This window comes from Xenopus laevis, chromosome 3L, assembly GCF_017654675.1.
Source record: "Xenopus laevis strain J_2021 chromosome 3L, Xenopus_laevis_v10.1, whole genome shotgun sequence".
NCBI classification, from domain to species: domain Eukaryota; kingdom Metazoa; phylum Chordata; class Amphibia; order Anura; family Pipidae; genus Xenopus; species Xenopus laevis.
In genome coordinates this window covers 130512028-130529622 of record NC_054375.1, presented here as the reverse complement: position 1 = coordinate 130529622, position 17595 = coordinate 130512028, and the positions used below count along the sequence as shown (strand labels likewise).

At 39.9% G+C, this 17595-nt stretch overlaps 1 protein-coding gene across 6 annotated transcripts in view; it reads right to left on the bottom strand.

Moving 5' to 3' along the window:
* The window catches only part of slc23a2.L (solute carrier family 23 (ascorbic acid transporter), member 2 L homeolog), a 64874-nt gene that overhangs the window by 32248 nt on the left and 15031 nt on the right, over nt 1-17595 (bottom strand). For 4 of the 6 annotated variants that reach the window (XM_018253422.2, XM_018253418.2, XM_018253420.2 and 1 more), the window contains exon 2: nt 9096-9357. In XM_018253422.2, coding sequence (XP_018108911.1) covers nt 9096-9200 — 105 coding nt within the window. In that variant the 5' untranslated portion in view covers nt 9201-9357. Of the gene's footprint in view, nt 1-7357; nt 7427-9095; nt 9358-9915; nt 10018-17595 lie in introns of those variants that run through there. The other 2 variants (XM_041586969.1, XM_041586968.1) reach the window with 2 other exon arrangements.

Here is a 17595-nt window from a genome sequence, read left to right as displayed (position 1 = left end):
AGAAGGCACTAAAGGTGGCCATACACGGAGAGATCCGCTCGTTTGGCGATGTCGACAAACGAGCGGATCTCTCCCAGATATGCCCACCTTGAGGTGGGCAATATCGGGCTGATCCGATCATGGGCCCTAGGGCCCAACAATTGGATCCTAACGATGGGTAACGGGCGGTCGGATCGCATCAACAAACAGATGCGGCCACGATCCGACGGGTTTTTTTAGTCCCGTCCGATCGACATCTGGCCGACTTTCGGGCCATACACGGACCAATAAGCTGCTGACTCAGTCTGTCTGCAGCTTTTATCGGCCCGTGTATGGCCACCTTAAATTTGCCTGGGAGCAGTAACCAATAGCAACCAATTCGATAGCAAAGGCGATAGACTCTAGCGTTACTTTGCACTCTAACGCCAGGTGAATTGACTCTCTGGCGAATGGACGTAACTACGAAAATTCACTAATAGGCGGATTTTACTGAACGTTACCTCTTGCGCCAGACTTGCCTTCGCCACCTCAGACCAGGCGAAGTGCAATAGAGTAGATAGGAGTTCCTCAAAAAAAAAAAGTTGAAAAATTTTCTAAAAATGCTGGCGTCTTACTTTTTACAGGGTGATAGGCTGAAAAAGAGCGTAACTTTTTTTTGGGGTTCCCTCCTTCCCCCCTACATTTCCTAACATATGGCACATAAACTATACAATGGGCTCATGTGTAGGGCAATATAACACCTCTATTTTATTTTATTAAGGTTCCCTGGGCTTGTGTAGTGTAATGTATTTGCTGCAACATATACGTCCATTGTACTTTAACTTCACGCTGTATGCAAATTAGGCATCGATAGCGTAACTTCGAATTGCTTATCTTATTATCGCTAGCGCAACTTCGCAAGCGTTCGGAACCCTGGACGCAACTTCGGATTTTCTTGAATTAGCGTTGTCCTGGTGAATCTACGCCTGGCGAAGTGTTATGATGTCAGCGAAGCTGTCGCAATTTCGGAGGTAAGTAAATTTGCCCCTTAGTGCCTTTATTACAAATGAGGGTTAGTATGTTATAGAATGGCCAATTCTATGCAACTTATCAGTTGACCTTTTTATAGTTTTTTTTAATTATTTGCATAGAATTGGCCATTGACTCTTTCCAGCTTTCAAATAGGGGGGTCACTGACCCTATATAAAAAAAAAATCTCTGTAAGACTACATGTGTTTTCTTATGGCTACTTTTTATTACTCGCCTCTGTTCAGGCCCTCAACTATTCATATTCCAGTCTCTTATTCAAATCAGAGTGTGGTTGCTAGGGTAATTTTGAACCTAGCAACCAAATTGCTGAAATTGCAAACTGAAGAGCTGCTGAATAAAAAGCTAATTTACCACAGGCCACAAGAAAAAAAAAAAGAAAATGAAATCAATCAATGGAAGTCAATCAGTGACCAAGCATGTGTAACAGGTAACAGTGAGCGGCATCTTTAATCGGGTATCAGGTAAGATAACCGGTGTGGTTATAAATGGCGTAGAATAGGCTGCATTGTTCAGAGCAGGCTACGTTGGTCTCTCTCGCACAGTGATCTTTGCCCCAGGTGTGAGAATTCCAGGAGCTACTATTGCACAATTCCCTATATAAATATAATCACAGTCACTGTAATAGCAATTGTAAACTACTAACTGCTAATCACTCTTAAAGGTATCTGTACACTTGGACTTTAAAGGACTAGCACCAATGAAATATGAGATATATGAGATAACAGATATATATCAAATATGAGAGATAACAGTTCTAAAAATAAAAAAAAAAAAGCCACTTATCATAGCAACAATAAAAGGAGGGCATTGACCTCTCCAAAGACTGAGACAGTGGGAGGATCGCTGTGAAAAAGGGAGTGACAGAAAAATTAATGCAAATACAGGTATGGGATCTATTATGCAGAATGCTACAGATCTTTCCATAATTTGGATCTTCATACCTTAAGTCTACTATAAAATCATATACTGTAAACATTAAATAAACCCAATAGGCTGGTTTTGTTTTCAATAAGGATTAATTATATCCTTAGTTGGGATCAAGTACAACATACTGTTTTATTATTACAGAGAAATCATTTTTAAAACTTTGGATTATTTGGAAAAAATGGAGTGTATGGGAGGCAGCCTTTCCGTAATTCAGAACTTTCTGGATAACAGGTTTCCAGAGAACGGATCGCATACCTGTATCTGGTTGTTAAAGGGCACTTGTTTGGCAAAAATAGTATCCCCAACCAAAGGTGCGGTCTAAAACAGTTGGGGGTAACAGTTTTTTATTTAAACTGTCACCAGCACTAGTCCACCCGCACCGGGAGGGAGCTCCTGAAACGAGTGGCCATGTTGGGGCAGACGCATGCATATAATGAGCGAATGCTGCAACTTGCTAATTATGTGCATGTGTGTGACGTCTGAAGCACATTATGTGCGTGTGCTATGTACAACATGACTCCTCACATCGGGAGCTCCCTCTTGGTGAAGTATCCTAGCGCTGGCGGCGGGCACCTTTGGTTGGGGATAATATTTTTGCCCAACAGGTGCCCTTTAAGAGAAATTTAGCACCTATGTTAGTAAATCAGCCCCACTGTATATCAGAAATCATGACAGTGCAAATACTGACAATAGATATATAGTGAATAAAGTACCCCCTCTTGTAAATTATAAGGATATTATAAGTTACAGAGGAGTTTCATGACCATATAAAAACACGAGGCCGAAGGCAGAGTGTTTTCATACAGGTCATGGAACTCAGAGGTAACTTCCAATAACCTCATATTTTGCAAATGGGGGTACTTTATTTATTATAATACACAAATTTCAGTGATTCATGTGACAGAAATGACATGAGAACTCACCATTTATAAGGATATCATTTACAAGATATTCATGGCTCTTGTTTATTATAATCAGATTTAATACACAAGAGCCATAAATATCCTGTAAATGATATCCTTATAAACGGTGCTTAGTGCTGTCATTGGTTATAATCGGAGCGTAGTGATGTCATTTCTGTCACATGACTCACTGAAACTTGCGTATTATAATAAATAAAGTACCCCCTGTTGTAAAATATGTGTATATTATACGTTAACCTTGGTTTTCCATGACCTGTATAAAAACGCTTGGCCTTAGCACTCATACTTTTATATGGTCATGGAACTCCTCCTTATAATATCCTTGGTAACTTTCAATATTCTTATATTTTACAAGAGGGGGTACTTTATTCACTATATAATACACAAAAGCCATGAATATCTTGTAAATTATATACTTATAAACGGTGAGTTCTGATGTCATTTCTGTCACATGACTCACTGAAACGTGTGTATCATAATAAATAAAGTACCCCCAGTTGCAAAATATATGGATATTAGAAGTTACCTCGGAGTTCCATGACCTGTATAAAATATGGTCATGAAACTCCTTTTTAACTGATAATATCCTTATATTTTACAACAGGGGATACTTTATTCACTATATAACCTGTTACAGCCTCTCTCCTTCTTCACGCCTCACTCAAAGGATTTTATATGCCTTTCCACAAAACAACCTCTGTTTTCACAGTTTATTACAACACACAAAGCAGCTTATAAAAGAGACAAATGTCCTTTTTTTTACAAGTGTACATGCCGCATCTATGACACTCTGACTGGGTGTGAACTGGAAACTCTTTAAAGTCGGCTCATTTTAATGGCAGTAAGCTCTTCCAGACATTACCAAGAGGAAAAGAGCAAACATTGCTCAATTTGTCTTCCTATTGTTTACAAGGAATTTAGAAAAAAAAAATTCTATCTATACAGACACATTCTCCTTTTTCACCTGAAAAGTTATTTTCTTCTTCTTGTAGTTCGGTTTCACGGGTTCAGAGAGAACAGCAGCAATAGAGCTGATTTTACATGTGGGTAAGGCATTTATGTTGGAAATGGAATAACTTTGGAACAGAGCATTTCTCAGAAAAAGACCCTTCTTGTATTTAGTGAGAAGAGCTCTACAGAATACTTTTTGTTGCCTCACACACTCAGCCCTTTGATACTAACTTACACTTGTATTCATTCAGAAAGGTCCATGATTAAAATGACTCTGGAATCCCATTACATAGAAACACATCTCTAATCTACTTTATCAAATAAGTGCTGTCCCCTGTTTTTTTGTCCCATATACACCCCTTTTCTCATGTACCCAATCATTTTCCACTTGAATCACTTTGTTCCTTTTCTGAACAAAATGGCACCCTACTGAACCAGTCTCCGGCTCTTCCATCCTTTCCCAGTCTGTGCAGATAAGTGCAAATCTGTTCTCTCTCTTCCCAAATGCTTCCAGTACTCACATGGCAAACCTTATAGTGAGTGTGACCAGAAACCACAGACATTCTCATAAGTCTCTCTTCATTCCCATTCTCTTGGCTATGTCTCATCATGAGAAAAAGTTGATCGCATTAAAGCATATCTTTGCGGCTGCTAAATGACCCTGTTTTTATTTGTTTAAGGCTTACTACTTATCCAGCCGCTCCTTTTCATTCAGGTCCAATTATATCCTTGGCCCTCTGCCATTCCCTTTATGTTTCTATGGGTAAACAATGTTTCGCGGATAATTTTGAGTGTGCATTCCCAATATACCCCATATTGAGTTTTGGGTTACTAAATGTGGGGGTACCCTTGGGTTGTTTGCACCTCGTATAAAACGTTTGCTCCTTTGTTGTTGTGTTAGTTGGAGTGCCCTCCATTTATTCTATATTTTTGTAACAACGCATCACTCAAGGCTTTTGTGTTATCGTCCGTTTACAGCTGTTTCCAAAAGCTTTTCTCTACTTCTGTACCTTAAAGGGGTTGCTCACCTTCCAAACACTTTTTTCAGTTCAGCCTTTTTCAGATTTCTTTCAATTACTTTCCACTATTTATTTTTAATTTTTTTTTCTAAATCTAAGTTTTAAGTTGAATGTTCGTGTCTCTGGTGTTTCAGTCTGGCAGCTCAGTAATTCAGGGGCAGACTCGAAACAATTTTGCAACATTTAGTTGATTCATTTCTCAGCATCATCTCTGGAGTATCAGCAACTATTGTATTAATTCTAACAGCTGCCTGTATGAAACCAAGAGATTCTTCTCAGCAGGGACAAAGATAAGAAATGTATCAACTAAATGTATCAATTTAGAACAGTTTGCAGGGTCAGCGACCCCCCCTCCCAGAGCTGCTTTAGAAGGTGAAAAATTACACGTTCAACTTCATTATTAGAAAAACGGAAAATAGAAAGTAATTGGAAAAAGTCGTTATTTCTGGTGATCTATTTGAAAACAACTTGTTGTTTGAAGGGGTAGCCCACCTTTAAACGTTAAGTAAGTTATAGAATGGGCATTTTTGTTTTATAGTTTTCAAATTATTATTAAATTATTTGACTCTTTCTGCTTTTAAATGGTGGTCACTGACTCCAGCTGCCAAAAAGCTTTTGCTCTCTGAGGCTGCAATTTTAATGTTGTTTCTTTTTTTTTTAATTTTTAATTACTTCTCTTTCTATCCAGACCATCTCCAGACTTTCATTCAAACCCCTGCCTGATTGCTAGGGGAAATTGCCCCCTACCAACCAGATAGCTGCTGAAATTGCAAACTGGAGAGCTGCTGAATAAAGGTGGCCATAAACAGAGATCCGCTCGCTTAGCGATTCGCCATACGAGCGGATCTCTCCGCTCAGTCGATATTGGGCTGATGCAGTCCCCGAACCGACAGGATTTTTACCCCTGCCCGATCAACATCTGGCTGACTCTTGGCCAGATATCGATAGGGGAGCCCTGTCGGAGGTCCACACACACGGGCCAATAAGTTGCCGGCTCAGTCTGTCTGCAGTTTTTATCGGCCCGTGTATGGCCACCTTAAAAGCTAAATTCAAAAACCATAGATAATAAAAAATGAAGACCAACTGCAAATTGTCTCAGAATATCGCTCTATTCATCATACTAAAAGTTAATTTAAAGGTTAATTTTAAGTAAACTTTAGTAAATTACAGAAACTAAAACTAGTACATATCTATGTTATAGAATGCCCTATTCATATTCAGAAAGTCCCTCTCTACATCATACTAAAAGGTAATCAAAAGGGTTCAAACCCATTAAGATGCACAACTTTTCCCTATTCTTCAGGCGCATTACTTAATAAGCTGGCATTGGGCAAAAGCTGAATATTTTCAACCCTCTGGCACAGGGAGGAGAAACAGATTGTAGAGGTTGCTAGAAAGTAAACTTGGGGAGTATATTGCTTAAAACCATAGCATAGTGAGCCTCCCATAATTGCACTTCTTTATTCTATTCACAGACATCATACAAACTTTTTCATTTTTTTTTAAACTATGATTTATTTTTCTATCTTTGTATTTTTTTTTTGTATCTATTCACTTTATTATTTGTGTTTTCATTCTTTACCTGTGGAAAAAAAATTTTTTCAATAAAAATCCAAGTTACAAAAAAAACCAAAACCATAGCATAGTGCATTCATATGGCAACACTGTGTAGGGTCAGTGAAGTAGCAAAAAACAATTAAAGTGGACAAGATTGCAGAAAGACCAAAAAAAAAACATATGGGGGAAGGGATTTCTGTTAGAACATAGCTGTATGTGTATAAACTTTTAGCTTATTATCACATGGTATGTTTTGTCAACCATGCTCAATGGGGTGGTTCACATTTAAGTTAACTTTTAGTATGTTATAGAATGGCTAATTCTAAGTATCTTTTAAATTAGTTATAAATATAGTTTTTGAATTATTTACCTTCTTCTTCTGACTCTTTCCAGCTTTCAAATGGGGGTCACTGACTCCATCTAAATAGCAAATGCTCTGTAAGGCTACAAATGTATTGTTATTGCTACTTTTTCTTACTCATCTTTCCTATTCCTATCCCAGTCTCTTCTTCAATTCATGGTTGCTAGGGTAATTTGGACCCTGCCAACCAGATTGCTGAAATTCCAAACTGGAGAGCTGCTGAATAAAAAGCTAAATAAATCAAAAACCACTAATAATATAAAATGAAAACCCCTTTAATCTACCGTACACTAACGCGAGCAGCAAAACGTCCCAATATACCGTTCCATTTGTGCTGAGCTTGAATTGCCGCCAGTAAAACATTTCAATCAAATGTCATTTCCATGCGGTTACTATATTTAAACATTTTGCTGGTGGTGATTAACAGTGACATCAATGGAAATGTATTTTCGAACAATTTGTGGAGATTCATGTAGGTAACAATGCATATCAGGTCCCATTACCCTGAGCATTTGTTGTCTCTAACGGCAAAAAAATTGTCATTTTACAAATGACTGTAAATTCCAACCCATTTAATATTTAAGACATCTGCACACACAAAACTAACTTACCAGTGATAGCAGAAGTTCTAGGTACAAGTATGAGACCTGTTATCCAGAATACTCAGGACCTGGGATTTTCTGGAAAAGGGATTGTAAGCATTAAATACACCCGACGGGCTGGTTTTGCTTCCAATAAGGATTAATTATATCTTAGTTGGGATCAAGTACAAGCTCCTGTTTTATTACTACAGATAAAAAGGAAATCATTTTTTAAAATGTGAATTATTTGATTAATATGGAGTTTATGGGAGATGGCCTTCCCCTAATCAGGAGCTTTCCTGTACTACACATGTTCAGTGCAATCTCTATTCACTGTAAATCTGGTAATACATAGGGGTAAATTCACTAAGCAGCGAAAATTCGCCATCGACAGCTTCACAGCCATTGCAACACTTAGAGGGGCGAAAATTCGTGGAGACATCGGCAATTTACTAAAATGCGAAGATGCGTCCAGGGCACGGACACTGGCAAATTTTTCGATAGCGTTACTTCTGCAATCAAGATACGCTAGCATTCAATTATGCCTAGCGCAACTTTGTTAGAGGTCTTAGCTCAGGCTAATTTGCATACGACGGGAAATTATAAAGTTGAAAGGACGTATATGTTCCCAGGGAACCTTAATAAAGAAAATAGAGTTGTTATATTGCCCTATATATGAGCCCACTGAATAGTTTATGTTCCATATGTTAGAAAATGTATGGTGGAACCCGGTTACCCAAAAAATTTTAAAGACTTTTGTAGGCTCACTCTGAAAAAAGGGAAAGACACTTTTTTGGGACTTAAAAACTTTTTCCACTAAAATTATGATGTTAGTAACAGAAGAATGAGAATGATCTATGTACTCCAATGCACTTTGCCTGGTCTGAGCTGGTGAAGGCAAGTCTGGGGAAAGAGGTAACGTTCAGTAAAATCTGCATCTTAGTGAATTTGCTTAACGTCCATTCCCCAGAGCGAAAATTCGCCCGGCGATAGAATGTGAATGACGCTAGTGTCTCTTTCGCTAGCGAAGTTACGCCTGTGCCCGTAAATCGGCAAAGTGCCTGAAAGCAGTAACACTGGCAAATCATCGACAGCAGTAGTCACTTCGCCCTTTAGTAAATCTGCCCCATAGGGAGATCTGCTTGTTTGGCGACGTCCCCAAATGAGCAGATCTCTGCGCAAAATGCCCACCTTGAGGCGGGCGATATCGGGCTGATCCGAACGTGGGCCCTAGGATAATACTGAGGGAGGATCGAGGGCCACATCAATGAACCAATGCGTTCCTTGATCTGACAGAATTTATAAAAACCCGCCCAATCGACATCTGGCCGACTTTGGGCCAGATATGGATCAGGGAAGCCCCTCAGAGGGCCCCATACACTGCCCAATAATCTGTTTACTTAATCTGTGGACAGGTTATATCTGCGCATGTATGGGGGTCTTAAGAGAGGTTTCTATGTCAAATATTCTGCACGTTACTGTAAAAGCCACACTGCATTGTTTACTCACAGTATATATATGTGTATATACATTATTCTTGTTTCCCAAATAACCGTGTTTATTGTTTAGACAATAGAACGTCTACAAAATCAAAAAAAATAAAATGCTTTCCTTCCTGCTGTCCAAAGAAATGTGCCCCAGTGATTACTACACTTACGTCTCCATTGTTTATGTGGTTTGTAATGCCTCCAGTGCATCCCTGGTGCCTACAAATCCTGCCCATATGGTTTGTTCATAGGGAAAAAAAAAAAAGAGTTCGGACACTTACTGGCAGGGCAAAAAAAGCAGCATGCTTGGATTCCTCCTCATATTTCCCATCTGTTGAGTCTGTGGATTCCATTGCCTTGGATGACGGGTTCCGTCCAATGCCCATCTCTGGTGCTGGGGTCGCTACTTGACGTGCCTTGGCTGAGCCTGGCAAAGACACTCCGCAGCTTCTTGGCAAACTCACCGTCACAACTCAGAATGAGGACTGTGCTGAGCTGGGCTTCCAGACTGGAGAGTTTTAAAGGGCAACTCCACAGCTCTGCCTTAAGAGATGGATGGGGGTTGAGACAGAAAAAAAAGATCTAATTAACACAAAATTAAAAGCTGTTCTCTAAGAAAAAAAAAAAAAAGCAGGAATGAAGACAATGCAGCAAACCAAGATGAATGCCAATGCCTAAGGCAATACTTTTGAAGGGTTTAACAAAACCGTGTCTGCAGGAGGTATCACCAGGGATTCTCTTATCCCATAATCTTTATAAAGGGAACACTCAGTCAACTTCCCCTTTGTACTTTTCAAATGACTGATAACCCTAAAGACTGACGACACATGTCCCGTGTAGCTAAATGGCACAGTATCTAACTTTGTTGCTTCGGATAGTGTGTGCGTTGCCATCTGCAGCATTCTGTGTACTCGTAAAATGCTTTCACGCTCGGCTACTGCAAATATTTCTTTTTCTCTCTGTTGAAATAAACGTACAATAGAGGAAGCGCATCGCTAAAGCTGGTTATAACACAGATGACACAGCAAAAACTCTTTATTTGCACTACCCTGTGTGACCTTTCATTCACTGACATCATACGAAGAGCTCCTTATGACTCACCTGGAGAAGTCGAGGATGTGCTGCTCCCTACTAGGAATTTCCCTCTGCAACTAAACTATATGGAAAGCCCTTTTTGTTCTATTGCTCCCTCCCGAAGTCCCAGGCTATCAGGATAGCTGCAACGATGACATCACAGAATGCCAGAAAGTGAATCATCCCGGCTTGATAGTGTTGAAGCATAGGACATAGTCAAAGGGGAACTATTATATTAAAATTTAATATAAGCTTCCTCATACTGAAGTAAGAAACCTTCTAAATATAATCAATTAAAAATTCTGTCTAGTTTCTGAAAGAATCAAGTTTATCTTCACTATTCCTCTCTCAGCATCTGTTTCTCTTCATTCTGTCTCCATGCAACAGTTGGGTGTCAGATAATCATTGACAGATAGATTCAATATATCTTATGGGGGGGTTCCTTTCCTAGCAGATGTATTGCTCACTCAAATTACGGATTCCAGTAGAAACAAAATCTAACAAAATAACTGCCTTTTGCACAAATCCTGCATTAGGGAGACATGATGTCTGGTGATTTTAAAGGAGAACTAAAGTTTAACAAAAGAAGTAGGCTAGAAATGTTGTACATTATGTTTTGTGCTTCTGTACCAGCCCAAGGCATCTACTTTAGCAGTAAAGATCTGTGTCTCCAAAGATGCCCCAGTAGCTCCCCATCTTCTTATCTGCTGATTCACTGCACATGCTCTGTGCTGCTGTCACTTACTGAGCTTAGGGACCCACTCACAATATACAGTACACATAGAATAGAAATGTCACAATATAAGGCTGATTAGTAATTAATACAGATAACTACTACATGGCAGCACAGAAACCAGTGCAATTAGCATTAGGGTAAGGCTACACGAGGAGATTCTATCGCCTGGCGACTTATCGCCACGTCTTTTGCGTGACTATATCCCCGAACTGCCTCTGCGTTTTTCACCATAGGCTACAACGCAAAGTCGCCTGCGCTAATGCACACGCGGCGATGCATTTTCTACAGTCGTCCGAAGTTGCCTCAGAGGCAACTTTGGGCGACTATTGAAAACGCATCGCCGTGTGTGCATTAGCGCAGGCGACTTTGCGTTGTAGCCTATGGGGAAAAACGCTGAGGCAGTTTGGGGAGATAGTCACGCAAAAGACGTGGCGATTAGTCGCCAGACGACAAAATCTCCCCGAATCTCCTTGTGTGGACTAGCCCTTAGAATTTGATAATCAGCCCTGTAGCATCAGCTTATATTACAGACTACCCTCATTTTCTGTTTGATAATTTGCGACGAACCCTAAGCTTAGCTTCTCAACAGCTGCTCAGAGCCCACTGAGCATGTGAGTGTCACAGACACTTTCCAAGATGGTGGCCTGGAATCCACCTGTGATTGGAGCCCAAATCCACCCTTGTATGCACAAAGTGCTGAAATGTGTATTTTTTTCAGGGCAGAATCTACCCTGCGTGCCAAGTGACTGTCAGATTTAATTTCTCTTGGTGCATACACAGTTTTCGCTGCTGGCAGAGAAACCACAACATGTGTTATTAGCCTAATAATTCATGCTGGTATCCCATTAACATCTGAACTGAGCTAGCAACCAACATAATTAAAGCAAATGTAGCGCAAACAGCTTAGGCACACTCTCAAATCCCCTTTGAAAGGAATTTACAGAATCTCGAAATCTGGACTACTCCAAAGATTTATGCTAAAATAGGAATAAGCTCCTTGAGATGGATAACAGATCCAGTTTCAAGTCTTATACAATCCGTATGACCCTTCCAGCCTGAAACAGGTCCCAATGTACTTTAGGGCAGTGGCCAACGAGGAGAAAAATATTCCGAAAATGCATCTCCCTTGGAAAAAACTGAAATCGCTGTCGGTGAAACCAACGCATCGATTCGTTCTTCCGAAGTCGCCTTGGGAGGAAACTTCGGGCAACTTCACGATGTTGGTTTTACCACCAGCAATATCAGTTATTTCCAATGGAGACGCATTTTCTGGGGGATCTGTCGACCGATGTTGTGCGTAAATAATCGCAGTCAATATATCTCCCTGTTGGCCACTGCCCCAAAGCTTTTTGTCCCCTTTATTTGCCTCTCAGGACAATGGTACACAGAGCCTACACACCAGTTCATGGATGCAATTCAGGACAAGTATTGGACAAAAGCAGCAAAGACCAAAACATATGCCATACATAAGGTCAAGACACACAGAGCTACTAGTAGCAGCTATTTTTGTGGCTACAAAATACCCTGCATAGACAGAATTGCCTCTGCTAAAATGCATGTAGTGTCTTAGTAAAGCCAATTATCACTATTGTCTACAGTCGTTCATGTCAACGGAGTCACATACTTGGTGGGTTTGTTTTTTTACTATTTGACTAAATCTATTTGCCCTTAAAATGCGTGCCTGTTTGGAGCCTAACTCTTATCAGGAGAGGAGCATGTAGAATCCTTTCAGTTTGTATGACGAGTGATAAGCAAAGGGACAGACAGCCATAAGAAAAACACTCTCCCTTTCCCCCAACTGAATGATACTCATATTCACAAACACATACATAGAGAAGAGTACAGGTACTGTATGTGACCGGTTATCCAGAATGCTAAGAACCTGGTGTTTTCAGGATAGAGGGTCTTTCCGTAATTTGGATCTCCATACCTTAAATCTATATTTACATATTCATTTACATATTCATTAAATATAAATATATATATTTATTTAATTTTTTTTTTTTTCATCCATGGATGGTCTGCAATGCTCTTTAGCATCTTCAGTTGCAAGACTGCAATAAAGCACCCCAGGCTAATGGATTTTATTGGGTGCCTTCACTTATGGGATACTTTTAAATACATCTATTGAAAGGAAATCTAAAGCACCAAAAATATTTGGAATGTCTATCTCAGTGCATGAGACAGCTGTCCAGTTTCTCATGTATTGTAGTAGCCCTAATAAGCTGCAATCATAGCTCATGGTGCTGGGCTGTCTGCATGGCCCTCAGGTTTGTGCTGCTATATGACATTATTGGAAGGGGAATGCCAGAAAACGCAGCCTATTAAAGGTCGGCCATAGACATTAAGATGTTCCTTTCCATAATAACCGATTTTAGCGCAATCCAATAAACCCATCAAATTATCTCAAGGTTAGTGGGCACCGAACAATCGTGCAGCTAACGATTTTTCGTCCGACATTGGACAGAAAGGTTAGAAAAAATTTTATCAGTCACAGTGAAATTTATCCATTGTTCAATTATTGGCTGCGCCAAGCAGGCAGTTACCCACAGTTTTCCTAGCTTCAACTAGACGATATCGCTTTAAATAGGCTTTTTTTGTTGATGGACAATCGTTTCAAGATAAGCTTGGTCCTACTATAAAGAAAAGATCTTTTAAAAAGTCAAGGGGCCACCTTTACAGTAGAAGGAAGGAGTCGGCAGGCAGTGGCATAAATAGATATTACTGGGTTCTCCGGGTTTGCGGGTCTTATCAATAGCGGGTTTTACTCCTTTTTTTATGATCATGCCAACTTCTAATGATGTCACTTCCGGTTTACAATGTCAGCACTTCCTGATTCTTGATAGTCAGCGGGTCGCGGATCGGGTTGCGGATAAGGTACTTGCGGATCAGGTAGCGGGTAAGTATGCGGGCTAGGGCTGCGAGCAGGGGTGTAACTATAGAGGAAGCAGACCCTGCGGTTGCAGGGGGGCCCAGGAGTGTAGGGGGCCCAGTGAGACCCTAATTAATTAGCAATTTTAATATATCTTGGTAAAATAGGCCAACTTATAAATATTTTGGGGCCCTAAATTGAATTTGCTATGGGGCCCAGTAACAACTAGTTACGCCACTGGCTGCGAGTCGGGTTTAACAAATAGGTTCCTCCCAGGACTCGCTTTCTAGGCCCCCTGCAGCCGCAGGGTCTGCTTCCTCTATAGTTACGGTCCTGTCGGCAGGTCTACAATTTTGAGATTTGACTTATGTTAATTTGGTAGCAGAGACACAGCCTAAATAGTTGATGGTGCTCTTGTTCTGCTTTTTTGGCAGCTCAGCAAAGACATATAAAAGGTAACTATCCAGAGGCAAAGCTACTCCTAAGCTGCTCTGCGATCAGTTCATGTATATACGTCTATAAAGATGACAAAACAGTCCTTGCTGAAGCTCTTCAGATCAGACTATGAGCACAGCAGAGTAAATAGCATGGGCTCTACTGAACGGCACATTTAGATATAAAGTTCAGGGCCACTATAAGCAGGATGCGTGTTCTGCAGCAGAGATAACAAAAACTGGCAAACAGAGCCAACACATAAATATTCCACAGAAGTGCAAGTGTCAATTTTGCTGATCTTCGCAAAAGCTCCCGAAAAACAAGAAAATATGCGTGTACAAATAAACCAAATCCTCAGTCCTCTAAGCAGGCCTCTGTACAATGAGCTGCTCCTTATCTCACAGCCTAGTAGGCTGCAGCCAGGGAAGGGGGGCACGCGGGAACATACTGCCCCGTCAAACATATGGTCCAAAGTTTTAGAAGCAGGGTTGTTTCCTGTGCCCTTTTATTCCTTACCCTTTTAGAGTCCACAGTTTTCCAATGCCGATATCACACAACACTTTATCTGTGATCATAATCGCCATTCGGTGAAAACGGGCAGGGCGGCGGGCTGATGACCTCAGGGGCGGCACTGATGACCTCAGGGGCGGGACTGATGACCTCAGGGGCGGGACTGATGACATAGCGATCAGCAATTGGCTGATTGCCACTTCATTAACTTCAATCTCCAGTTCGGATTTCCTAATTTGGAAATACGGACAGGCACTTTTCACCCGGAGAGTCCTTCCAAAAACCGGGCTGTCTGGGTGAAATCTAGACAGATGGCAACCCTATTGTAATTCCCAGCCTTCCATTTTCCCTAAATTCACAATGATAACACATGATACTCGGGATTAGGCCCATGAAAGCTCTAATCGGCTAAAGCATTCAGGGGGTTTAAATGGGTGATTCACCTTTAAATTAACTTTTAGTATGTTATAAAATGTCCAATTCTAGGCAACTTTTCAATTGGTCTTCATGCAGTCAGGTTATTGGGTTACTATACAGGCACTAAAAAATATACAACATTTTGTTTCATAATTTTTTTTTTATCAGTATGAGCACATGCAGCTTTACAAGAGAGCTTTTTTCACCCTCATGGGGCTACTCTAGACACCGATGATTCCGTTTCTCTCTCATGATAAGATTGAGACATTTTTAACAAAAACTCAGAAGGCTGCATTGTTCTCCTCATGTAACAACAATGGCTCTTGTGAATAGCCCAGGAAACAAAGGGCACTCCTAGGAGGGTTACCGAGTTCTTCGTAAAAACGCTTCAGATATGAATTCGCAAGCCCCTTTGTAAAGTCATCATTAGCCACATTTGACTTTCATTTACTCAGCTGGAGAATTGTTCACATATTTGTGCGAGTGTAACATGAAATACCTGCTTTTAGTTCTGCTAATAAATCACGTATTTCTCTTTGGAAACAGCGCGTTGGCTTTATGCTTAAATTCGAGCCTTTCCTCATTCTGCATGTCACCAGTTCAGGGCTGTTAAATTCGCAGTGTTTGAGAGAAACCTTGGAAATTCCAGAAAAATGCATTTTATAGACTTGTTCTCCTTGGTGCTGATCTTCCCAACTCTGATTCATCTCTTATGTATGTCAATGTTTGCAACTGGCGTCTGTACACGAGGCAGGCCAACTACAAGGCAGCGTCCCACACCAATACCACAGGTTGCTAAGCACTGACCCATCTCACCAAGTTGGCTAGCTGAAAACACCTTTACAATAATGTTTAACATGTTACAGAATGACTAATTCCAAGCAACCTTTCAGCTGGCCCTCTTTTTTATAGTTTCTGAATTATTCGCCTTCTTTTGAGCTTTCAAATGGGGGTCAATTACCCTATCTAAAAAAAACAAATGCTCTGTAAGGCTACACATTTATTGCTATTATTACTTTTTATTACTAATCTTTCTATCCAGGCCTCTCCTATTCATATTCCATCCTCTTATTCAAACCAATGCATGGTTGCTAGGGTAATTTGGACCCTAGCAACCAGACTACTGAAAATGCAAACTGGAGAGCCGCTGAATAAAAAGCTAAATAACTATAATAAAAAAGGAAACCCAATTGCAACTCAGAATATCACTCTCAACATCATAATAAAAGTTCATTTAAAGGAGAACTAAATCCTAAAAATGAATAGGTCTAAAAATGTCATGTTTTATATACTGAACGTATTGCACCAGCCTAAAGTTTCAGCTTGTCAATAGCAGCAATGATCCAGGACTTCAAACTTGTCACTGGGGGTCACCATCTTGGAAAGTGTCTGTGACACTCACATGCTCAGTGGGCTCTGAGCAGCTGTTGAGAAGCTAAGCTTAGGGGTCGTCGCAAATTATCAAGCAGAAAATGAGTTTGGCCTGTAATATAAGCTGATGCTACAGGGCTGACTATTAAATTCTGATGCTAATTGCACTGGTTTCTGTGCTACCATGTAGTAATTATCTGTATTAATTACTAATCAGCCTTATATTGTGACATTTCTATTCTATGTGTACTGTATATTGTGAGTGGGTCCCTAAGCTCAGTAAGTGACAGCAGCACAGAGCATAGAGATCTTTACTGCTAAAGAGCTGTGGTTGCCTTGGGCTGGTAAAGAAGCACAAAACATAATGTACAACATTTCTAGCTACTTCTTTAGTTTAACTTTCCTTGTCCTTTAAAGGTGAACAACCCCTTTAAGGAAGGTGTAGTAAAGATCAGCAATACCACTAAATATTGCAGGGCCACATACAGCCATGTTGTTGCTCGCAGAAGCAACAACATCCAGTAATGCAGAAATTGCAGTCCCCTTGTACTACTTCTTATGGATAACACTGGCAAAAAACATATTGCACAGACATTGCATTTATGTTATGTAGGAATGTTAATCCAAAGTAAAATCTCCCTGCCAGTTTGGAACCAAGAAGGAATTCTGAGCCAACATAAAAGGAATTATTAGTAAGTGCATAAATGACCTTGATGGGGGTAAAGTTTTTTTCTTCAGCTAAAGAACTATATATATATATATATATATATATATATATATATATATATATATATATATATATATATATATATATATATATATATATATATATATATATAGATACAGCCAAGACAGGCAGGATAGTCTCCTTCAGTAGATCAATTGATTACCTCTGTCAAGGCTGAGCACTAAATGTACTATCTATACAGGTATGGGATCAGTTATCCAGAAACCCATTATCCAGAAAACTCCGAATTACGGAAAGGCCGTTTCCCATAGACTCCATTTTATTTATTTATTGGAAGCAAAACCAGCCTATTGGGTTTATTTATTGTTTACATGATTTTCTAGTAGACTTGAAGGTATGAAGATCCAAATAACAGAAAGCTCTATTATACGGGAAACACCAGGTCCCAAGCATTCTGGATAACAGGTCCTATACATGTATGTGTATATATATATATATATATATATATATATATTGTCCCAGTCGCTTACACAGTTAAAGGAGTTAACTTTTAGTATGATGTCAAGAGATTTGCAATTGTTGTTAATTTTTTTTTTGTGTTTTTTTTTTATTATTTGTGTTTTTTTTTTTATTATTTGTGGTTTTTGAGTGATTTAGCTTTTTATTCAGCAGCTCTTC